This window comes from Lactuca serriola, chromosome 2 (genome assembly GCF_051521515.1).
Source record: "Lactuca serriola cultivar US96UC23 chromosome 2, Lser_US96UC23_V15, whole genome shotgun sequence".
In the NCBI taxonomy this organism is placed as follows: Eukaryota; Viridiplantae; Streptophyta; class Magnoliopsida; order Asterales; family Asteraceae; genus Lactuca; species Lactuca serriola.
In genome coordinates this window covers 151661137-151687912 of record NC_136409.1, presented here as the reverse complement: position 1 = coordinate 151687912, position 26776 = coordinate 151661137, and the positions used below count along the sequence as shown (strand labels likewise).

Sequence of the window (26776 nt, the reverse complement as noted above, 5' to 3'; positions counted from 1 at the left end):
ACTGTATAACATTGTTCATAAAAAAAAACGTCAAAAACAAAAACGGATAAATTGGTGACATTTTATTCTTAAATAAATAAAAAAGCAATAATCAATAAAATAATTTGACATTGATGTGAAATAAGTGGTTATTTTAAACGAATTTCCACTATTATGATCATTTTATTAACACAAATCTCAGTTTTGACTATATTTATAGTTTTTTAATAAGAATTTAACGAGTGAAATCAATTTATAGTATATAGTTATTGGTTAAGAATGCATATAAATTTGATTTAAGTTAAATGAGGACGGAATCTGATAAAAAAAAAAAAAAAAAAAAAAAAAAGACAGTGATGGATCCATCCTTAATCACACGTACGCAGACAGAAAAAAGAAGAGACAAACACACTCCTTTTAAGAGAAAGGAGAGAGAATTGAATACAAAGAAAAATCCATTATCTCTTTCTCTCTCTACCTCTCTCTCTTCTTTCTCTTCCCCTTGCATCTATCTCCAGGTAAACTAACAGTGAAGATGGGTCACATGCCATGTGACCAAACAGCTGTATCCACACCTCTCTCTCCATCCCAAATATACTCTCTCTCCCTCTCCATCTCTCTCCAAAACCCAATCTCACTTTCTCTCTCTACATTCCCCCAACTGGAATGATGAAAGCTAATCAGTTATTGATAATCTCCTGAAAAAGCTAAGATAACATCATCTTCCATTTCCTATACCATCATGAAACCTTATAGCTTTAACCGATTTCTTGTCTTTCTTGCTTTGCTTCGTTGTCTCGCTTATGTCAATGGCGATGTGGCTGAAGCTGAGCAGCTATTGTTCTTCAAATCTACTCTTCAAAACCCGAGTCGTTTACCCGACTGGCTTAAAGGAAACAACCCATGTACTTTCACCGGTGTTTCTTGTAAAAACTCGACTGTTTCATCCATAGATCTGAGCAATATTGATTTGAGCGTAGATTTCGGTATGGTTTCTTCCAGCTTGTTGACTCTTCCGAGTCTTGAGTCGTTTGTAGCTAAGAACTGTAACCTCACTGGTACACTTTCATGGGGGTCGAGATCTCAGTGTAGTAAGCTTCTTAGCTCTGTAGATCTGGGTGTAAACCGGATCACCGGTTCTGTTTCTGATGTTTCATCGTTGTCGGGTTGTCAGAAGCTCAAGTCCCTCAATTTGTCGAGAAACTCGATGGAGTTTACCGGTGTTTCGAAGCCTATTGGGCTTTCTCTGCAAGTTATTGATCTATCGTTCAACCGGATTTCTGGGTCGGAAGTTTTGCCGTGGATACTATCAGAGGGATGTGGTGAGCTCCTAGAGTTTAATGTTTCCGGTAACAACATTTCCGGCACCATTCCCGAGAGCTTGAAAGCATGTTCTTCTCTTCAGCTGTTTGATATCTCCCGGAATAATTTCTCCGGCGTGTTTCCGATGGACACCCTTATGAATTTGAGCAGCTTGAAGACTTTGATGCTGGCGTTCAATAATTTCGTCGGCGAGTTGCCTGAATCCTTGTCTGAGCTGATCAATCTGGAGAAGTTTGATGTGAGTTCCAACAAGTTAACCGGTGAAATCCCGGCGGGACTCTGTCAGAGTTCTTCGTTGAAGGTATTGTATCTTCAGAACAACTTGCTCACTGGTACTATCCCTTCATCTCTTAGCAACTGTTCACAGTTGGTGTCACTTGATCTCAGTTTCAATTCGTTAACCGGAGTGATCCCGTCGAGTTTTAGATATTTGTCAAAACTTCAGGATTTGATGATATGGATGAACCTGCTCTCCGGTGAAATCCCTGAAGAGCTTACGTACATTCAAACTCTCGAGAATTTGATCCTCGATTTCAATTATTTAACCGGATCAATCCCAGCTAGTTTAAGCAACTGCACCAATTTGAATTGGATTTCCCTTTCCAACAACAGATTAGGCGGCGAAATTCCGGCAGCCCTTGGTCAGTTATCCAACCTTGCCATTCTTAAACTCGGGAACAACTCATTTTCCGGGAACATTCCGCCGGAGCTTGGGGATTGTAAAAGCTTGGTATGGTTAGATCTCAACACAAATCAGTTAACTGGCACTATCCCACCTGCTCTCTTCAAGCAATCTGGATACATCGCTGCTGCATATCTTACCGGGAAGCCATTTATATACATCAAGAACGACGGGAGCAAGCAGTGTCACGGCGCCGGAAATTTACTGGAGTTTGGAGGAATCCGTCGAGAGGATTTAGACAGGATTTCGTCGAGACATCCCTGTAACTTCACGAGATTGTACTTAGGGATCACTGAGCCAAACTTCAACCATAATGGATCAATGATCTTCTTTGATCTTTCGTATAATAAGCTGGAGGGTGGAATCCCAAAGGAGCTTGGATTAATGTATTATCTCTTCATACTGAATTTGGGGCATAACGATCTTACAGGTCCGATTCCCGATGAACTTAGCGGCTTAAAGACGATAGCGATTCTTGATTTATCACACAACAGACTCAACGGATCAATCCCAAATTCGTTGACCACCCTCGGTCTTGGTGACGCCGATCTATCCTACAATAATTTATCAGGAAGCATCCCGGAATCTGCTCCGTTTGACACGTTTTCACCGGACAAGTTCTCAAATAACTCCGGTCTCTGCGGATACCCACTACCTCTATGTAAACATGATCCAAACGGTAAATCGAACTCTCGTTCGAAGTCCAACAGACGGGAAGCTTCCCTCGCCGGAAGTGTCGCCATGGGGTTACTCTTCTCGTTGTTCTGTATCTTTGGAGTCATCATAATCTTAGTAGAAATGCGAAAAAGAAAACGGAAGAAGGCGGCCGCAGCCCTAGAAGCATACGCCGACAACGGCAATTCGTATTCCGGCGGCGGCGCCGCCCACACAAGCACTGCATGGAAACTAACCAGCACTCGTGAAGCTCTAAGCATAAGCCTCGCCGCCTTCGAAAAACCCTTGAGAAAACTCACATTCGCCGATCTTTTAGAAGCCACAAACGGGTTCGACAACAACAGTATGATCGGGTCCGGCGGATTCGGTGACGTTTACCGGGCCCAATTAAAGGATAACTCCATCGTTGCAATAAAGAAGCTAATCCACGTCAGCGGGCAAGGTGATCGAGAATTCATGGCGGAAATGGAAACAATCGGAAAAATAAAACACCGGAATCTCGTCCCGTTGTTGGGTTACTGTAAAGTCGGAGACGAAAGGTTACTGGTGTATGAATACATGAAATTCGGAAGCTTAGAAGATGTGTTACACGATCGGAAGAAAACAGGACTGAAATTAAACTGGAATACTAGACGAAAAATCGCAATCGGATCAGCCCGAGGGCTAGCTTTTCTCCACCATAACTGCATCCCTCATATAATCCACCGTGACATGAAATCGAGCAATGTTTTACTCGATGAAAATCTGGAAGCCCGGGTGTCGGATTTTGGAATGGCGAGACATATGAGTGCCATGGACACGCATTTGAGTGTGAGCACGTTAGCAGGAACACCAGGGTATGTCCCGCCGGAGTATTACCAAAGCTTTAGATGTTCAACAAAAGGGGATGTTTACAGTTACGGGGTGGTGCTTCTGGAGCTTTTGACCGGAAAACAACCAACAGATTCGCCGGATTTTGGTGATAATAATCTTGTTGGGTGGGTGAAACAGCATGCAAAGACGAAGATAAGTGATGTTTTTGATCGGGACTTGTTGAAGGAAGATCCAGGGTTGGAGATTGAGTTATTGCAGCACCTTAAGGTGGCGGTGGCTTGCCTGGATGACCGGCCATGGAAGCGGCCGACGATGATTCAGGTGATGGCGATGTTTAAGGATATTCAGGCGGGGGCAGGGATTGATTCGGGTTCCGCCATTGCCGCCGGTGATGCTCACTTTAGCACGGTTCCAGAGGTGGAGATGACCATTAAAGAAGACGGCGAACAAGGGAAACAGTGATGGTCTTTTTCGGCTGAATGCCGTTTTGTATTTGTATGTATTAATATTAGTTTTTGGGGGGTAATCCTGTCATTATACATAAAAACATTGTTCATCAATTTTCATGTATATATTTACATAATAGCTTTGAGAGTCTTATGTTTTCCTTCATCTAAAACCATTTTTATTTATAATTTCATTTCAATCGACTAAGTTTTGAGTTTGATCTAATAAAAATCCTAATCAGATTTCAATAATTTCACTAAAAAAACATTTTAAATTGTTGTATTAGTTTTAAAAGTCAAATAGGCAAAATATGATAATGTAGTTAAAATGAAAGTTTGAAACCACAAGAACTCACGTCCAGTCTTTGAAACAACAAGAACTCAGTGCTACGTAGCATTTTTTATAGTCGCATTGAATCAATATATTTTTACAAATCACAATGTAATTTTGTCTATATAATATTTGCATGTCAATTTATTAACAAAAAAAGAAATATCTCAATAGTTTTGACCTGATTCATATTTCAGTAAAAATATAAATATCAAAAGAAAAACAATTGGATGATATACAAAGTTGAAGGAAGTATTTTCAATCCATAATAGAATGAAAAAGCTGACGTGTGCGATGGTGACCAAAGTGGTAGACCACTTTCTTCTCACCCTTAACCACATGTTTCTTCTCTTTCTTTCATCATGCAATTCTATCGCTTTTATCTCTTTTTACCCAGAAAAGCATGTGGAACTGATAAAATAATTAGATACTTGACGTACCAAAAAAAGATTTATATATGGAGGTAATAGAAAATTATAAAGAACTAAAATTTCTATTTATATATGTAAGTACTAAGTCGTGACAATCAAAGTTAATATTAATGATTGGATACTTTATTTAGATTGTTTACCTATTTGAAACAACTTGAATAAGAAAGGTTTTGATGTTCACTCTTTATTATTCCGGTATGGAATTTTACATTGAGTTAAATGACCACATTTTTTAAGTTGTTCCGTGTGTGTTCTATTTGGCAACAACTTGCTTGATGGAGGGATTTACACATGTGACATGCCTCATATTTGTAGTGGTAATTTATTACATTCAATAGACATAATAATAGAAGATAATGTTGTATTTCGGATTTGGCAATCAAAACAATCAAATAATTAAGATAATTAGTATTGTGACCTGATATAAAACTGTAGGGAATAGTAAAATCAAATGAGTAGATAATTAACATTAATTATTAATAATCCAATTGTTATTACAAAAGCAACAAAATGACAAATAATATTAGGAATTAAATGTTGAATCTCCACAAATAATAAATCAGATTATTGTTATTGTTATTAAATTATCATGTTTTGTGCAGAAATAAAATTAATATAATAAAGGTATAGAAAGATTGTCTCTAATAATCTTCATTTGAGACAACACTAAACATTTTTCATGACCCTCTTGAAGATTGATAAAACATTAATCTTTATTTTAGATTGCACAACCTCTAGATCATATAAGTATAGCTTTACAACATCTATGTTGTTAAGATGTCTTCGAAATTTGTTAAGAGCCTAACTCAAACTCTTTTTTGGCAAAGACATATTTTCATATCTCATATGGATCTATCATTATTATTTTTAGTATCTTATATGGATCAGGTGATTTCATTAACTCTTTAAACTTAGGAATTAAGAGCACTAGTTTCAAGCAGTAGCGGAACCAGAAATTTTGATATGGAGATACAAAATATATATATATATATATATATATATATATATATATATATATATATATATATATATATAATATCGGGAATTAAAAAATATGTTAAAATCTCTTTAGTTGGGGGTACAATAACATGAAAAATGTTTATAAATAATATTTTATATATAAAAAAAATAATTTTTTGGGGGTACTGTAGTACCCCCAACACCCCATCTAGTTCCGCCACTGGTTTCAAGTTGGGTTTATGTAACACCCACCCACATTTTGAGGCTATAATTTTTAGCTTTTTAGTACAATTAAAATTTATAAAAAATAGTTATATAGATAAATTAAATGATTAAAATAATAAGTAAAATAAATAAATAAACAATGATTAAAATAGTCATAATAAAAATAAATCTATCGGTTAAATAAATTAATCTCATATTTCAAGTCAAACGTTAGAAAATAGGAGTAATTACTAATCTAGCCAAATTAAAGAAGTGATTATCAATATTTAGCCAAAAATTAGTAAATGTCCAAATATAGCCCACAAAACCATAGGTTTCTAAAATCGTCTACTGTTTCGCCATATTATATACTGTTTCGCCATATTATCTACTGTTTCGTGTTTTATATAAAAAAATATTCATTTGAAAGCTACAAAACCGTAGGTTTTGGGAAACCTACAGTTTCCTCTCGGTTAAGCTACGATATCCCAAACCGTAGCCTACGGTTTTGGGGGGAAAATACATTTTTTTTATCTACTGTTTTTGGGGTTCCGTCTATTGTTTTGTGAAAAAACCTACGGTTTTAATTTTTTTTATTTTTTTTATACGAAACCGTAGGTGTACAAGTCGACACTGCACAAATTTGTGCATTGGGCACTTGTACACCGTAGGTTTCGTATGAAACCTACGGTTTTATATTTTTTTTTCGATTTTTTTCAAAAAAAATTTAACCACATATACAAAACCTACTCCTAATCACAAACACGGTAAAATTTTGATGAAATATAGACAAAGTTGGTTGTTTTCCGGGTGCTCCATTGAGAGAAAAAGTAGTCATACCAAAAAAAACAATAGGAAAAATGACATAATATGAAATTTTTTTCATTTTATACTTTGTGCTAATGGGCCACGAAAAAATAAATAGGTCCGTGAAATAATAGCTCATTAGCACGAAACAGTAGTTTAGGACAAAAAATAGCAGTCAACGACGTTGACCGTAGTCAACCAAAAGTTGACTACGGTTTTAAGGGCTATTTTTGGCTAAGTATTATTTTTTGACTATTTTTTGATAAATAATTAATAAAAATGGCTAGATTTGTATTTTTCCCTAGAAAATATATTTGGCAATCTACGGAAAACATTGTAGTTGATCATGAATTAGCCGAACTAACATTTTATGGACCATTTGGTCAGAAAATGTGTTAGTTAAGGTTAAGTTTGGTAAGTTGAGAATCGACTAATTAGTAGACAAATTGGATGGCCAAATTTAAAGAATTCGAGGTTAAGGGTTAATTGTGTTAAGTAGCCGGCTTTAAAAACACATTTTAAAATTCAATATAGAAAACTTTATATTATGTGTTCAGAATCAACTAAAGAATATATCTATTTAATATAAAGATTACCTTATTAATAATAGGGTTGAAAAACGAAAAAGAAAAAAGAAAGTTATCATCATATCATGATCCAATTTGTCAAGAAGTACCTTTGTAGGCCCTTAAATAAGATGATGGCTTTCTGCAAATATCCAGTTCCCACTACCCATACCAAAACATATTAATATTTTTATTTAAAAACCAGTTATGTAAAAACATATGCATGCATAGTTGCATACACAACACAAGTATCTAAATGACTCTCTACGTATAGAATTAAGCCAACGTAATTTATAATTTGTTTACGGAATATGGTAATTCTTGTGTGATTGTGAATAGTGATACATGTTATTTGTACTTGCATTTGTTTATGTTTTGATGTTAAGACCGGCTCGTCGTAAATTTTAAAATTATATAATTAAAGTTTTTACAAATGTATTTTGTTGAATAACTATAAAATAATAATATTTATACTAAGACGATATATACTTTCACTATTTTGAATACTATAACAATTCACATTATTAATATATAAGAGTGTAACGATTTTGAATAATATAATAAGATAAACATCTATTAAAATCATATTATTTAATCATGTATACTTATTTTGCATGTTGATTTACGCTTATATTTTACATTATACATAATTGTCTTAAAAATATACTCCTTTAATTTTTTTCAAGTTTATTTAATATTTTAATTTACATTATGAATTTAACATAATTAAATATATTAAATTATTAATTATTAAGTTGTAGCATTAAAAAGATAATGTTTTACAACCACTTAAATTAATAGATCAAGTCATTTTGGTTGAAAATTAAAGTGTTAACATGAAATTTATAATAATAATAATAATAATAATAATAATAATAATAATAATAAAAGTGTTGAATGTATTAGTAAGGTTTAGAGAGTTTCAAATCAATTTAATTTTGATTGAGGTTTTATAATTAACAATATATTTAATTGTTTTTATTAAAAATAGTCCTTGAATTTTTTTTGTTAGGCTTATTCTTCATTTTGATTTATGTTATACGTTTAACATCATGTTATATTAACAATATTAAGTATGTTATATTAATAATTATTAAATGGTAGCATTAAAAATATAATATGTTACATTCGGGTCAAAACCAGTTGATTATGTAAACATCCTCGAATCCTTGAATTATGGCTAAAATAAAGATTTATTAAATAAATAAATAATAATCTAGGAAAATTATATATATATATATATATATATATATATATATATATATATATGTGTGTGTGTGTGTGTGTGTGTGTTTGTGTGTGTGTGTTAAATGTGACTTGAGCATTTGGAGCATTCTCATTAAGCATTTGAGTTCAATTGAGCACTTAGGCCTTGTTCCCGAGTTTTTATGTAAATTCATTAAAGGAAAGGAAGGAAAATTTTGACAGAAAGAAAGGGAGGTGAAGGAAAATATTTATTATTCTGTGTTCCCGAGTTCGAAGGAAATGAAAGGAAAGGAAAGAAAAAATTTTAGTTTTTGTGTTCCCGAGTTAGGAGGAAAAAGAAAATAAAACTTAAAATTTTCCTTCCCCTCACTTTCTTTCCAAATCCGTCCAATTTGGGAGGAAAATTTGGAAGGAAAATATGACTCAAAAATCCTTCCCCTCCCCTCACTTTCCTTCCATTAATGAAACTCGGAAACACGATTTTCCTTCGACACCCCTCACTTTCCCTCCGTATCCTCTAATTTCTCTCCTTAAGTGGAACTCGGGAACAAGGCGTTAGGGTTCATGGAGCATGCGACAAAAAAACGAATCATTTAAGAAAGGAATAGATTATTTGACAAATGAACATATCTTCTAAAATGGGTTATTGAGTACTTGAAAGTGGAATGGAGCATCTTGGTGTATGGATGCGCCATCTATGGTCAAGACACGTCATTCTATGCTTGGATGCACCACTTAGAAGGCAAGGTGCGCCATTTCTTAAGCAAGTGCACCATCTATAGCCTAGATGTGCCACTATGGAGAGAGTGCGCCAATTTAGAGACTAGATGAACCATTGTTTAGTTGCCAAACCAACAAATGAAATGAATAAAATAACACAAATAACAACAAATCACTACTACGATATACTAAGAGATAGTACAGAGTAAGCAAGGTCGAATCACTGAGATATAAGACTTGTTGTTTAACCACTTTTTCAAATGACACGTTATCAATTATTAAAATGGGGGTTTTGTTAATATTAATTGAAAATTCATGCATAAACAAAATAAACACTAGAATTCAATAAGTAAAAGAAATTTTCGATTCCCAATTATATTGAAGTATTATGTTGTTGGATGTGATATGTCATCAATTCATGTTTAATCTAGATTGGTAATGGAAATATGTTAGGGAAAAAAGACGATAACTGTAAAGACTCAGAACAAATCCAATGCCATTTGCCAAGTTTTGACAACCCTTGATATGAAGTGATGTGGATAACACACGAAACCAAAAGTACACAAGAAACAATATTTACATGATTCAGTCAATGTGAACTATGTCCACGGGCAGGATGAGAGTATTCTTTATTCACAGAGTTCTAAAATAAAGATTACAAGTACAACCAACAGAGATTCGACCTACTCACTAAGGATACAAAAAAAACTACAAATGACTTAGTAAGCATCCCAAATTATAGTGAATGGATCATACCTAAAACCCTAATAGGCCAAGCCCATAGGCCCATAAATGGAGTCAACCAATCACAATCTGCCATGTAACATCTTCTGGAACATTCATCCTTGACTTACATTACATAAGCATTAGCAACACACATGATGGAGCATCATGATCCATAGTGGCTCGTCATGGTGCAATAGTGACACATCAAGATCACCATGGCTCATCAACCATCATGGTGGCACATCAAGCAATAATCATTGAGGATCTTCAACATCTGAGCAATCTTGAACAATCTTGACCATCATAGAGGACTTCATAGCATACGTGGCTCATCAAGGGATACCATGGCTCATCAGGAACATATATGGCACATTAGGAACATGTGTAGCACATCATGATGCACAAGTGGAGCATCATGATCATTAGTGACACATATATGCTTAAGAAACACATCAACAACACATCAATACTCCGAAGTACTCCATGGCACACTAGAGTGGCGTACCTTGCGCCAAAACTGTCTTCCTTAATCAAGGCACATCTAGCTTCAAGGTGGAGCATCCTCCTTAAAAAGTGGTGCATCTCCTTCTCATGTGTCGCACCTAGATACCCAATGGCGCACCATGCCTCCTAAGTGGCACATCTATGCATTGAGTGGCACATATTGTGCATGGATGGGGCATCCATGCACCAAGGTGCTCCATTCCACTCCCAGGTGTTCCATTTCTTTCTCAGATGCTCCATTCCTTTCTCAAGTGCTCCATACTCTTCTCGGATGCTCCATCCCTTTCTCAGGTGCTCCACACCCTTCTTATATGCTCCATTCCCCCTTTATGATGATATGTTCCTTTGTTACATAATGCATTCCTTTGTCACATGATCCATGAACACCAAGTGATCCATTAAGTTCCAAGTGCTCCATTGAACTCAAATACTCCATGTGAATGCTCTAAACGCTTAAGTCACATTTAACAATCTCCACATTGACATGAACATCCTCTGAACTCCACCTTAGACAAGAACTTCCTTTCTTTTCCTATCATCAAGCCCTAAGGGGCTTACTACCTGCGAACATCAACCAAGTGCAAGAAATCTTAAACTTCTCTCTGGGTAATGTCCTTTTCGCCATGTCTTCTAGATTCTCCTTGGCACCAGAATGATGAATGTGTAACCTATCACAGAACATCATTGGGTTCTCCACCTTCAAAAGAATACTCTAAACGAAACCAACCATAAATGATCTATCATTGTTATGGTTCGAGTCAATTAATCTAACCAAGTTTGTATGTCAAGCATTGGAACGATACACCAGACAAACATCAAGCTTTCCCTTCAAGTGTTGCAAGGTCCACTTGACCACTTACCAATTATCTTCTCCCTAATTACCTTAAACCGCCAAAGAAGTACCAACAAGTTTGGATTGATCACAATATAACGACCGCAAGACTTTCTCAATGCAGTGAGGAATATATAACCATCATGCTCTTCTATCTCTTTGAATCTCCATCCCTGTTATCTTATTTTTAGCTCCTAAATCATCCATCACAAGCTCATTCTTTTAAAGCTTCTTCAAATTTTCTTTCCAAGAATCAACATTACTAGACACTTTTTCCCTAAGTTGTTCAAGGGATTCCTCATGTCTATGTTGTTCCATGCCTCCCTGTTATTCCTTATTTATCACAAAAATTATATGGAGTTTATGTTGCAAAATCCACCTTTTAGCTAGCACGTTGATCGTTTCCTGCAACACTTGTACCACCTCCTCTTTGGTTACACATAGCATATTTAAAGGTCACATCTCTGGTAACAATAGATTTTGGAATGTAACGTCCCCGTTTTCAACTTAAAAGTTTTCATTTAAAAATAAAAGCATTTGTTATAATTACAACTTCAAATCTCTATATAAAACCATTTGATTCAAAACATTTATCAATGTATCGTCATGAAGTTATTAAGTGCGGAATCTCCAATGGATGCAATGAAATCAAGCTGCGTCGTTTCTTTAATATAAGAAAACCTGAAAAACATTTGAACATGAAACCCTAAGCACAAAGCTTAGTGAGTTCCTTGAGATACCACATACCATTTCACTGGGTCCAAGCCTATGGGTATATTTTAACCCATGTGAATGTTATGATCCAACCATAGTCTTACAATCACTTTCGTTACTACAGCCCAACTGCAGTCTTTCCTACCATGATATAACCATGGTCTGCCTTGCAAGTCACGAAGAAAAACAAGTGTTATGATACAACCATAGTATTTTATACAAGTGTTGTAATGTCACACCCCAAAACCAAGAACGGCGGAAACATTATGGGGTGGAGGACGTCATATAAAGTATCACAACAATGTAAAGTAGTAAACAAGCAACAACATTATCCATTGTATTAATAGTATAATTTTAATTACAAATGTTCTTTCATAGTATAAAATAGCATAATGAATAATAAAAAATGAAAGACGAGTCTTGACCGCTCCGTCTTCACAAAACCTGGTCGGCGTACCTGTCTATTTGTGACCTGAGAATACAAGTTATTTTGAAAGCGAGTATCAACAATAAAGCTGGTGAATTCATAAGTATTTATGTGTCTTTGATTTGTAAAAACTATAAAGGAAATACTTGTAAATGTTTGAAGAAAAGTTTGTATAAGTACGAAAATGATTGTAAGAAATTGTAAACGTTTGAAAAACCCAAGAAAATCCCATATTTACTACTAGTATAAAAAGTAGTCTTCTACCAAGACTCGACTGTTTTGAAAGTAGCCTTCTACCAAGACCCGACTGTTTTGAAAGTAGCATTCTACCAAGACCCGACTGTTTTGAAAGTAGCCTTCTACCAAGACCCGACTATTTTGAAAGTAGCCTTCTACCAAGACCCGACTATTTTGAAAGTTTGAACCTCTACTTAAGTGAAGGTTTTTCCTTGTACAACTATTATTATTCAAATCTAATCTACCTCATCGATTATGTGAATGTGACACAAAGTAAAGGTAATAATAATATAATAACTAGATTTATATCCTTTGTATTTGTCGTATGTGAAGTGTAAGTACTGTAGTATTTGTAATAAGTGACTATTATTGTACTAATTGCCTTAATTGAGTATTAAGACATAATGTGATGGCTAGATCCCATACTAAACGCTCCCCTATCAAGGGATTCTGGGAACCAAACGCGACCCCTGCAATGATTGCAAGCTGTGAACATCCACATTATTATGATCATGTATACCCAATATAACTATCACCTTTTGTTTAAAACAATGCGTTAGTGATTCATTGGTATAGTTAGATCCTGTAATTGTTCCATGCTATAGCACCTTGTCGTGTAGTGTATCTTCCTCCCTGTATTCCTTGATTGTGTGTTCTCTTATGTTATCGTGTATTGTATCTATGAAATAGTATGTAATAGTATCTCTTCATATAGTATGTATTGTATTAGTATAGACTCATGAATGAACTGACTCTTGTGCAATTCCTTGTACTTGGAATGGTAACTAGTATCTCCTAACTATACATATTATAGCTACTAGTAATGTACGTGTATAACCAAAGTACGCCTTTGCTACTATGACAACCCGAAACTCTATTTTGTACAAACAATATCACTTCAATAGAAGTCAAAACAGTTGCAGTAAATTTTCAGACTTTTTAGTATAAGTTTGAGTATTTCAGGATTTACACCTAAAGAGATATCAGGAGAGAGGATGCACTAGGGTTTTGTGCAACTATGTTATTTCAAAACTCTATGATATTAGAGTTCATTTCCTGAATAAAAATATTTTCTGCCAAAAATCCCAGGACTATATATATGATTCTTAGCCAAATTATTTCATTATTTCCATTTCCAACTAGAGAAAAGCAGATTCTCTCTCACGGATCTTCGGAATTTCGTCCCAAAACATGAGTACATCTATATAGTTGTATTATATAGCTTATTAAGTGCTTAATAACATAGAAATGATATCAAAACAACAAGATTTGAGAGTTTACCGCCCAAGAACACGTTGGACAGTAAACTCTTTTATAAGGGTCAAATGAGTGCCTAGCCCTTTCCTCTTGATATGTAACTAGCTCAGACTCGTGTATTATTGTATACAGGACTAGAAAACTCCCAAAACACCAAGAGTAAGGTGTTCACGGCCTAAGAAGTTCTTGGACCGTGAACTCCAAACTCAAGGGTCAAAAGAGGTATTAAACCCTCCAAAAGCCTTGGACAATAGCCTTGATTTACTCCTAGTTATTTAGGGACTTTAAATCATCAAAAACCCATTCCAAAGAGAGATTACGGCCGTAATCTCTTATGGTTTTGGTCATTTCGACCGTGAACTCCTCAAAGGAGTGTATTTAAGCCCTAAACCCTTCCAAGGATTAATCCACCAAGTAGGAATGCTTCTAGGGATCATTTAGAACTTCAAAACACCAAATGACAAAAATCTTAGGCGCTTATGGCCGTAAACTCAAGAGTTTACGACCGTAAACTCCTTGTGTGAGGATTCTTGGAGAGTAAACTCATGTATGGGGTCCTTTGGAACCCTAAACTCACTAGTCGGGTCCTACAACAACTTAGATGAAATCCTTAGGGCTAATAGCACTTATGATAAGTGTTTAACATGTTCTAGGAAGTCTAAAAAATTTCAATTAGTAGTTTAAAGCTAATTGGGTACACATATATGTGATTATATGTTAACTAGGATCATAGCGTGTGTTCAAGACTTCACTTGACACCTAGCAATCCTACATCTTCAGAACATCCGTACCACTCACTACAGGTGAGTTCATACCCCTTAATCAATGGTTTAAATGTTTTTAAATGCTTTTATGGGGGGGGGGGGGGGAATACAAGTCAAATACTTATAGTTATTACGTGAATCACATGTGATTAATAACTACAAGACCAGTGATTTCCTTATTGTTTAAATTGTTTAACAAACTGTTTTGCTTCAAACTGTTTTACAAATCCTTATACTTATCAAATACATTCACTTAAACTATGTTTTAATTATTATCAATTGCATGTCTAGGTATGTATAGTTATATAAGCAATGTTTCAAAAGCTTAGGAAGGCTTGCCCGCCCTATTTCCTTTTAGCCGTTGAGATGTGGTCTGGTGGAATATCGGGTACCCGTTCGAAGGCCGTTTAAATATTAGTTATATATCATGTGTACATATATAGTCATAAAGGTCCTTCCAGTTCATTCGGTACCCTTGGGTAGCAAGGGTATACTTCCATGTTCATACGTACCAGTTACATCACTAGTAAGTTACCATAGGGGTAGCACAGGAGGATACTATTATTATTACTAGAACAATGAAACATACAATGAGTCAGTTCATTCATGAGTCAGTACGAGTAATACATACAGTACATTACAGCTAGTACGCACAATACATTACTATACATTCTAGATAGAGAGAACATACATTACAGCTAGCACACGTAGAACATTTCAGTACATACAGGCTCAGAGAAAGATTACACTTTCAGTTTGCACATTCATTACATATACATTCATGCAGTTATGTGAACCGTTGAGCGGGTCATGGCACTTCCTGCCATGACTGCTCTTGTATCCCGAATCTCTTAAATTGGGGAGCGTATGAGTTTGCGTATAGATCTATCCTGGATTGACTATCCTACACCTTGCTGCTCGCTACAGTAGGACTTGCAAGTCTACGGGTGCCAAATGTCATTTCTTATGGTGTCTTACATCGTCGTTTACTAGAGTCGGTAGCAGGATACAGGTCGATCACATGTTACTTGGAACACCTTTTGTTTTAAGGTAGTTAGTACCACGGTAGTCACTTATTACAAATACTACAGTATGATAATATTTTCCCATTTGCATTCACTTCGTGAATATTCACACGATGCACGATAATGTAGAAACTATATTTTTGGTTAATGATAGTCAGAATCGGGAAAACACACACTCTATCGAGAGACATACATAGACACTAGATGCCTTGGTAGAAGGCTACAGTTAGTAGGAAACATAGGGTTTTCTAGGAGAGTTCTAACATTATACAAAACATCTTACATAAACATTTTACAAACATTTTCATAAAAAGTCAAACATTAATATACTTATGATCTCACCAGCATTAAGCTGATACTCGCTTTCAAAATAACTTGTATTCTCAGGTCACCACTAGACAGGTACAGGTGCTAGGCCTTTGAGAAGATGGAGTTCGTTCAAGACTCGTCTTTTATTTTGATATGTATATTTTTGGTGTCTATAACTTGTCAGAACACACATGTATGAAATTATACTATTAATGCAATGGATGATGTTGTTGCTTGTTTACTATTATTCATTGTTTGTGATACTATACATGACGTCCTCCGCCCCAGAATGTTTCCGCCATTCATGGTTTTGGGGTGCGACAGATTGGTATCAGAGCATTGTTTATAGTGAATTGAGCATATCAAACCATAAAAGATATACTAACTATAAATACATTGGGATTAAAAATACTCTGACTAAGAGTTTATACTTTAAATATTTAAAATATTTAATTAAGTATACGTGCCTACATTCATACTAAAATCAATGTCACTAAGACTGTACAAAAGTATTACGATTGTTGGGCAACACAATTAGACTTAGAGACATATGGTCAAAACTGGGAAGATATAGTCTGATCAACTATATTATCCGAGAGTTGACTAGCATGTGCCTAGGTGTGGTTGTGAGGTTGCAACAAGTCTAAAAACTTACCTACAATACCACAATGAGAACAACACAACATAAACTTAAAATACTATAGGAGTATTTTGCATTACAATAAGTTACTTATGTGCTAGATTCTTATACCTCCCTTCTCGCGTAGATTAAATGGCTGGATTCCACATCCCCGGAGACCCGTACTATCCCAACCACGACAATGCAGGATGGCTAGAGGATGAACCTGAGGATGATCTGATGGGTTTTATGTAAAACAATTAAACTAGAAAACAATTCCTAAGTTCACATGCAACCTACTTTGGATCTATGTTTTATCTATTGAACATACAACTTTGAATTGCAAAACAAGAACCCTAGAGGAGAGAGGCTATAATCGAAATTTACAACCTAGGGTTTAGTAATTACATACCTTTCAATTGTTATAGTAAACAATTGATAATTCCCTTGATCTTGATCTTGATCTTCTTGGAAGCTTAGCACCACAAGTGTAATGCCTCTAATGGAATCACACCCAAACTAGCAAGAAGGAAAGTAGAGGAGAGAGGGGAGAGGGAGTATGCAAAATTTCGGCCCTTAGGGTTTCTTCAAAAGAAAAGAGTGACCAAAACATGAACCAGGAGGCTCCTTATATAGCTGAGGGATCTAGGGTTTAGGGGAAACCCTAGTTATCCTTTGCTTAGGGCCTAAGCAAACCCAAGGGCCTTATCCAAGCCCCTATGGACAAAATTATTAGGGTTTCCCCTAAATATTTCGTCCACCCTCATCCAAGGGGGTTCTAGAGCCTTCCACTCAACTATTAGATAATTGCAAACTAGTCCCTGCACCTTATAATCAATTCTTTTAACCCCAAAATTAATTCTAAATAATTTCTGGCTAACAATTAATTAAACAAAATGATTTCTTATTAATATATTAATATTTTAACATATTAATAAATTCATTTATATTAATTTATTAATCTTATAATAAATTAATATCTCTCCTTTCATAATTTCCTTGTCTGGTTGCTAGGTTTGAGGGCAACCCAAAAGGACTGTGCTGCTATCAATTCAAGTACATACCAATTATAGTTATGGGCTTAGACACCTAATCCAACAATCTCCCACTTGGATAAGTCTGTAACTATAATTACTAGTATGCCTTCTAAATTTGACCAGCAAATTATAGCTTCCAAAAAGCTGCTGCCGAACTCTGACCCAGTCAGTTACGTGTCCTAAGATAAGTGATCATATAATCCTTCGTTCTGCTAGATATCCCTAGACAAAAGACATGGAATGCAATCAACCTCTTTGTCCAGAATCTATGTTTCCTGATTCCTGATTTGTGATGATGTAGGACTTCTAATTGAACACATCAATTTAGTCCTGGCTAGGCCCAGCACACAAGTCAACACCAAATCATCGAGGGGCCCACAAATATCGCTTTTCCCGTTAGGGCAAAAGGAACGAATAAACATTGACTCATATGCTTGTATCTTTTACTCATCAAACCATACATGATAATACGTTTTATAACACCAAGTTACTGATGCGTTTTCGTATCACCAATGCATAGCCGACTTGCAAATCACAACTCATATATCTCTGTTTCAAGATTATAAGATATTATCGTCTCATTATTACTCGTGATGAATTCCATGAAGTAATACTCTGAGCGAGGGTTTATCCAATACTCAAATCTCAATTTCTGAGTACTCATGAACATTGCAGCAAATACATTGCCATGTCTATCCTTAGACAATCTGCAATCCAGTTCATGACAGTCTTGATTCACTACTTACTTCCAAAAGTACGAGCGACTGTGGAGTTTGAATAATCTTATTATTCGGGAAGTAAAACATGCAAAAATGAAACACAATAATAAACAATTGACAAAAGGTAGAACCCAAACTTATAAATAATACTTTATTATTTAATCACCAAAAGTCAATTACATTTACTTTGTTACAAGTTTCAGAAAACTAATCTAACTACTAAAACTAATATCATCTTTCAGTCCTATGCTCCAAGCATGCTGAATATGCTTAGCCCTACTCAGACCCTTTGTGAGGGGATCTGCTGGGTTATCTTCAGATGACACCCTCTTCACTATAAGATGGCCTTCTTCTACTCTATGTCTGATGAAATGGTACTTTCTATCGATATGTCTTGTTTTACCATGATCTCTCGGTTCCTTTGTCAAGGCAACCACTCCTTCATTATCGCAGAACAGTTCCATAGGCTCCTGGATGGTTGGAACAACTCCGAGATCCCCGATGAAGTTCCTCAACCAAGCTGCTTCTTTCGACGCTTCACTTGCTGCTATGTACTCTGATTCACAAGTAGAATCAGCCACCGTATCTTGCTTGGAACTCTTCCAAGTAACTGCTCACTGTAACCATCTACTCTCTATCCGTCTGAAAGCTGGCATCACTGTAACCATCTACTCTCAATCCGTCTGAAAGCTGGCATCACTGTAACCATCTACTCTCAAAGTATTATTGCCACCAAGTACAAGGACCCAGTCCTTTGTTCTTCGCAAATACTTGAGTATATTCTTCACGGCTATCCAATGAGCTCTACCTGGGTTTCCCTGGTAGCGACTGACCATGCTCAAAGCAAATGCCACGTCAGGGCGAGTACATGTCATAGCGTACATGATCGATCCGACAGCGGAAGCATAAGGTACACGACTCATGTCATCTATTTCCTCATCTGTACTCGGGCATTGAGTCTTACTCAATTTGGTATTGCTCTGGATAGGTAGCTCTGCCTTCTTGGAATTTTCCATACTAAACCTCTTTAGTACCTTATCCAAGTATGTGCTTTGACTAAGTCCAATTAGTCTCTTCTTTATATCTCTCAATATTCTAATCCCAAGAATATAGGCGGCTTCTCCTAGGTCTTTCATGGCAAAACACTTTCCAAGCCAAGACTTAACTTCATTCAAGGATGGAACGTCGTTACCAATGAGTAATATGTCATCGACATATAACACCAGAAAAGTTACTATACTCCCACTAGCCTTGATATACACACAAAACTCATCTTCACTTCTAGAGAAACCAAACTCTTTGACTTTCTCATGGAAGCAAAGATTCCAGCTGCGAGATGCTTGTTTCAATCCATAAATGGATTTCTCAAGCTTGCATACTCTATTAGGAAACTTTGCATCAACAAAACCCTCTGGCTGACTCATGTAAACATCCTTAGCCAACTTCCCGTTAAGGAAGGCAGTCTTGACATCCATCTGCCAGATTTCATAGTCATGAAAGGCAGCTATGGCGAGCAAGATCCTAATAGATTTAATCTTAGCCACCGGCGAAAAGGTCTCATCATAGTCAACCCCTGGGGTTTGAGTGAAACCTTTTGCAACCAGTCGAGCCTTGAACGTATGCACATTCCCATCCATGTCTGTCTTCTTCTTGAAGATCCATTTGCACCCAACTGTCTTCCGACCTGGTGCACTATCAACCAAATTACAAACTTGGTTGTCATACATGGACTTAATCTCGCTGTCCATTGCCTCTTTCCACATGGAAGACTCTGGGCCTGCCATTGCTTCCTTATAAGTGACTGGTTCATCTAAGTTTACCAGTGTTCTGTCACTTATGAATGTGTCACCATCTGAAGTAATATGAAAACCATACAACTCAGGTGGCACACTCACCCTAGTGGATCTTCGAAGAGGTAATGATTTATCAACCGGTTCAACAGGAACTATTTCCTCTGGTTGAGTGCTAGTGTCATATAAGGTTCCTTCATTGGTTGACTCTTGAATCTCTTCAAGGTCAATGGTACTCCCACTGTCCTCTTTGAATATCAGCTCTCTTTCTAGAAAGACTCCTCTTCGAGCTACAAACACCACGTTTTCACTAGGTCTGTAGAACAAATATCCAAAAGACTGCTTTGGGTAACCAACGAAAACACATTTCTCACTTCTAGCTGCTAGCTTATCGTGAGTCTCTCGTCTTACGAAAGCTTCACAACCCCAGACTTTAATATGTGCTAACGAGGGAACTTTCCCTGTCCACATTTCGTGAGGTGTTTTGGCAACCTTCTTTGTAGGGACAAGATTGAGGATGTGGGCGGCTGTCTCTAAGGCATACCCCCAGAAGTGAATAGGAAGCGAGGCACGACTCATCATAGAACGAACCATGTCTAACAAGGATCGATTACGCCTCTCAGCTACACCATTTAACTGTGGTGTCCTAGGAGGAGTCAATTGTGAGACTATCCTACATTCTTTCAGATAGTCGTTGAACTCGGTACTAAGATACTCCCCGCCTCTATCGGATCTAAGTATCTTGATCTTTCTGCCCAATTGATTTTCGACTTCATGCTTAAACTCTTTGAACTTTTCAAAGGTTTCTGACTTATGTTTGATCAAGTAGATGTAACCATATCTGCTATAATCGTCAGTGAAAGTCACATAGAATCGATTAGCATCCCTTGTGGTTGATCTGAAGGGCCCACACACATCTGTGTGTATGAGATCCAACAGACCTTCACCTCTTTCACAAGACCCTGTGAATGGTTATTTTGTCATCTTTCCCAAAAGACATGATTCACACATATCATCTGATTTTAGGTCAAATGATTCCAACACTCCATCCTTTTGGAGTTGGGCTATGCGTTTCTTGTTAATGTGTCCAAGACGACAATGCCACAAGCATGCCTTGTCTACACTATTAGACAAGTCAATATTAAGTACACTATTTCCTAAGCTATCAACACAAGTCACTGTTTCATACACACCATCACAAGGTAAAGCTTCAAACACAAAAACACCATTCTTATAAACAGAAATTGAACCATTCAAATCATTAAAAGAGTATTTAAAACCTTGTCTGAACAATGCATGAAATGAAATAATGTTTCTCGTCATCTCAGACGAATAGCAACAATTCACTAAGTCTAATCTAACATCATTACTAAGCAATAGTTGATAAACTCCGATCTTGGTCACTGGTGAAGACTTTCTGTTCCCCACGATCAAGTTTATCCTCCCATGCTCTATCTCCTCACTTTCCTTTAGCCCCTTCAAATCAGAACAGATATGAAAACCACATCCTGTATCAAGGACCCATGAACGAGAAGATAATGAGTTATTAGCAGAAATAGTGTAAATACCTTCCGAGGATGGCTTCACTTTGCCATCCTTGATATCTTGCAGATATTGTGGGCAAGATCTCTTCCAATGCCCCTTTTGATTGCAGTAAAAGCAAATGGCCTCTTTTGGATCAGAAACATGGGGAGTGGAACCATTGGGCTTAGCCTTCGGGCCATTACTAGATGACACAGCTTGAGCCTTGCTCTTCCAGTTTTGCTTGGGAGGACCTTTCCTCTTCTTCCCCTTTCCCTGTCCAATGGCCAAGACAGGGGCACTTGCAGGTGTGGAGGGTATACTTTTACCCTTCATCCCTGCCTCAGCTGTCTGCAACAAGTTGTGCAATTGGGCCAAAGTCTGCTCAGTGTTGTTCAAATGGTAAGTTAAGATAAACTGACCATAACAATCAGACAACGAGTTCAAGACCATGTCAATGGCCAATTCCTCATCGAAGTGAATGTTGAGCTTGACCAAATGATCTATGTAGCATTGCATTCTTTGCACATGAGATACAACCGATTCCCCCTCTTTCATCTTGCAAGCCATGAGTGACTTGACTACCTCAAACTTTTCTTGACGAGATCGCTTATGGTACTTTTCCATAAGGTCCTTGTTCATCTCAAAAGGCCAGTAGTCCTCATAGTACCTCTGCAATTCTGGGGACATGGTTGCAACCATGATGCATGCCACTTTGGTAGCATCATCATAGTGTTTCTTGTAGGCAACATACTCTTCGGGAGTGGCTTTTGACTCATCAAGTTCTTTGAGCTCCTTTTCAAGGACATACTCTTTGTCCTCAAATCTAAGCGCCATCTTGATGTTACGCATCCAATCGTTATAGTTGGAGCCATCCATAACGACTTTGGAGCAGATGTTTAGTAGAGAGAAGTTGTGGCTGGAGGATGATGAAGCAGAAGTGTTTCCAGGAGTAGACATCTGAAAAGAAAGATAGTTTTAGTTAGATTCCAAGACACCTTAATATAATAACCCAAAGATATCATATCAAGGTTAGGACCCCACTATGACAATTTACAACTTAGAAATGGGATGCCGAGATCCAAGTTCAAATATCATAAAGGTAGGTGAATGATGATTCACCAATTCCACCATTAGACAAAATAAACGAAGTGAAATTCCTAATTCTTTTGAGATACATTAAAACTATTTAATGGCATGTTTTAATCTCGGATTATGCTCTACTATTTGTGATTGGGATACCGAGGATCACAAACTAGATGTGAATAACCATGCAAATGTGCTTGGTAACCTTATTGTCTTTATCATTAACTATTGATGTGCCGGTAAACCACACACGCTCCATCAAAATGATAATTATAAGATACCCATTACTACTCTTTATTAGTGCCTTTTAGTGTGCCGGTTAACCACACACGCTCCACTAACGACCAATAAAGCATAATGTGCAATTTCATGGATTAGCATACTTTTCACATTTTTCCTAAAGTAACTAGAGTTGGGATTTTGAAAAATAGTGTTCTAGTACTTTCTTTAATAGCATTATACTTTTAATGGGAAGTAGTTGTCCTATCAAATCCGTTTTGCTAACGACCCTCCACTAATCAAGGAAGCGGTGGGTGAGAGTGGACACCCATTCAACTACCATTTTATAGGCAGTTTCCTTATACCCCCCTTATAGACTAGCTTCGTGAATGAGGCATACTAGCGATTTGACTGACCATATTCTTATACATATATAATATTTAACTTTTAATTATAATATATATAAGGTGTGTTTTAATAACATTTTAAAACTTCAAGGGTTTATATAAATTTTTTTCGAAATTTAAACTATTAAATTTTAAATTTAAATAAACCAATTAATTAGATTTAATATTTATCTTTTAATTACCTTTTAATTAATTTATAAAATCTTGTAAGGATTATCTAATTAAATTAAACAATTAATTTAATCCTAATCCATATCCTTTCTAGATTTCGAAAATATGGGGATAGGATAATTTCCTTATTTTTCTCAATTATCCAATAAGGCAACTATTATCCAAAACAAAGAAACCCTAATCGTTATAGCATATTTCAAAATTTTCAAGGGAGGAGGCTAGGGTTTTCAAAACCCTAACCCTAATTTCGATTAGGGTTCTTTGGAGGCTAGGGTTTTCAAAAAACCTTTGATCCACAACCCTAAAAATCGAAAAAATGGCCTTTAGGGTTTAATAGATATAAACCCTAATTTGCAATTCAACAATTATAACAATTCAATTTAAAACAAACAATGGCTCTGATACCACTGATGGGTTTACGTAAAACAATTAAACTAGAAAACAATTCCTAAGTTCACATGCAACCTACTTTGGATCTATGTTTTATCTATTGAACATACAACTTTGAATTGCAAAACAAGAACCCTAGAGGAGAGAGGCTATAATCGAAATTTACAACCTAGGGTTTAGTAATTACATACCTTTCAATTGTTATAGTAAACAATTGATAATTCCCTTGATCTTGATCTTGATCTTCTTGGAAGCTTAGCACCACAAGTGTAATGCCTCTAATGGAATCACACCCAAACTAGCAAGAAGGAAAGTAGAGGAGAGAGGGGAGAGGGAGTATGCAAAATTTCGGCCCTTAGGGTTTCTTCAAAAGAAAAGAGTGACCAAAACATGAACCAGGAGGCTCCTTATATAGCTGAGGGATCTAGGGTTTAGGGGAAACCCTAGTTATCCTTTGCTTAGGGCCTAAGCAAACCCAAGGGCCTTATCCAAGCCCCTATGGACGAAATTATTAGGGTTTCCCCTAAAGATTTCGTCCACCCTCATCCAAGGGGGTTCTAGAGCCTTCCACTCAACTATTAGATAATTGCAAACTAGTCCCTACACCTTATAATCAATTCTTTTAACCCCAAAATTAATTCTAATTAATTTTTGGCTAACAATTAATTAAACAAAATGATTTCTTATTAATATATTAATCTTCTAACATATTAATAAATTCTTTTATATTAATTTATTAATCTTATAATAAATTAATATCTCTCCTTTCATAATTTCCTTGTCTGGTTGCTAGGTTTGAGGGCAACCCAAAAGGACTGTGCTGCTATCAATTCAAGTACATACCAATTATAGTTATGGGCTTAGACACCTAATCCAACATGATCACCCAATCCCTTTGGACGATCATGAAGCGGAAGGCTTTTCTGATGGTTCTGACTCAGATCCAGAAGTCAACAACCTACCCCCAACTGATCAAAACCCTGACCCTCGTCCAGCATTTCAAGGACCCACACCCCTGTGGGCAACAAACTTGAATACATGGAGCCACGAACAGGGTCAACCCATTCCCTACAATGGAGATAGAAGTTTCTACAACCTCACAAATGGAGGTTCTGCTGACAGAGTCCTACCTATCATGGTTCGTAGGATTTCTCGGAACACGATACTGATGGGTTTTGGCTATAAGAACATCCAATGTGATCATACAAACCCTAATGCTTGGATCTAGGTTTCTCTATTGTACATGCAAGTTATCCAAGACTATAAACCCTAATTCTAGCATACAAGTAATCATATTAACATGAGAATGGGTTTAAGATGTTACCTTGATTGTTATGTAGCAATAACAATCCCAATTCCTCCTTGCATTGACTTTAGAAAGCTTAGAGTCACAAATGTCACTCCTCTAATGGTTCACAGACACCAAGAGCAAGAGGATGAGGAGGAGAGAGGATGGAGGCTCCCCAAAACGTGTTCTAACCCTAGAAGAATGCTTATCCACGTTTTTGGGTCATAAGGGATGTATATATAGTTAGGCTATTAGGGTTATCTAACAAGGAAACCCTAATTTGGATGCTTAAGCCCTAAGCAACCCATGGATTCCTTTCCTTAAGGCCTTGGACGATTTCCTTATGGGTTTCCCCATAGAATTCGTCCACTCCTTAATATAAGGCAATCCATGGCCCAATTGCAATTATCTTATAATTACAATTCCAGTCCCTTAAGTTTAATTAATCTCTTTTAGTCACAAAAATAATTACCAATTAATTATTGACTAATATTAATTAAACAATATGATTTCTCCTTTAATATATTATTTTCATAATATATTAATAAATCATATTTAATCCTTTCTCTCCATGATTCATCCTATCAAGTTGCTTTGGTGAAGTCAACCCAAAAGGACCATGCACCATCGGGTCAAGTACATACCAAAATAGTTATGGACTTAGACACTAATCCAACAGTCTCCCACTTGGATAAGTCTAATAACTATTATGCGTATGACTTCAGATCCTGATCTGCAATCGTAGCTTTCCAAAGCCGCTGTCAACTCTGATCCTATCAGATACGCGTGTCCTTTACATAAGGGATCATATATTCCTCCATTCTAGATATCGTATAAGACATGATTTCAAATCATTCTCTTTGTACTATTTCTCGAATTCCGATTTATGACGACTGACTAATTGAACAAATCAAATTAGCCCTAGCCCGTCCGAGCATTTACGTTTGTCATCACTAAATCATCGAGGGGCCCAAAGATATCGCTTTTATCCTACTTTGGATAAAAGGAACGGATAAAATTTGATACAATGCTTGCTTGCACTCACTCACCGAATTACACACAACAATATGTTTTATAACACCAAGTTACTGGTGCGTTTACATATTATCAATGTGCAACCGATTTGCAAGATACAACTCACACATCTCGGTTTCAAGAATATAAGATGTTATCTCACCAATCACTCGTGATACAATTCATGGAGTGATCCAAGTGAGTGTGGGTTTAATCCAATGCTCAAATTCATATTCATAAGCACTCATGAACGTTGCAGCAAACATTTGCTTATGTCTAATACTCTTTTAGACATTCCACACACCAATATATGACAGTCTTCATTCATACCTACTTCCAACATATGAACGACTGTGGCCCGTTCGAATAATTTGACTGTTCTTAACCAATTAAATTATTCAGGAAGTCAAAACATGCAAAGTGAAACACAAGAATAATACTAATCCCATATGGCCTCAAACCTTTGAGCATAAATAAAACACCTTTTATTTATCACCATATCGATTACTCATTATTTGTCGTTTCGGGTAATCAACTTCTTACTTGAATTATTACACTTGTCCCATGCTCCTAGCAT

General features: G+C 36.4%; 1 protein-coding gene across 1 annotated transcript; it reads left to right on the top strand.

Annotated features, from left to right (window-relative positions):
• Window positions 1-408: 408 nt before the first annotated feature.
• Window positions 409-4072, top strand: LOC145087029 (systemin receptor SR160-like). Its single transcript, XM_079024923.1, has one exon. The coding sequence runs from the start codon at window positions 722-724 to the stop codon at window positions 3932-3934; it is 3213 nt and encodes a 1070-aa protein (XP_078881049.1). The 5' UTR covers window positions 409-721; the 3' UTR covers window positions 3935-4072.
• The last annotated feature ends 22704 nt before the right edge of the window (window positions 4073-26776 follow it).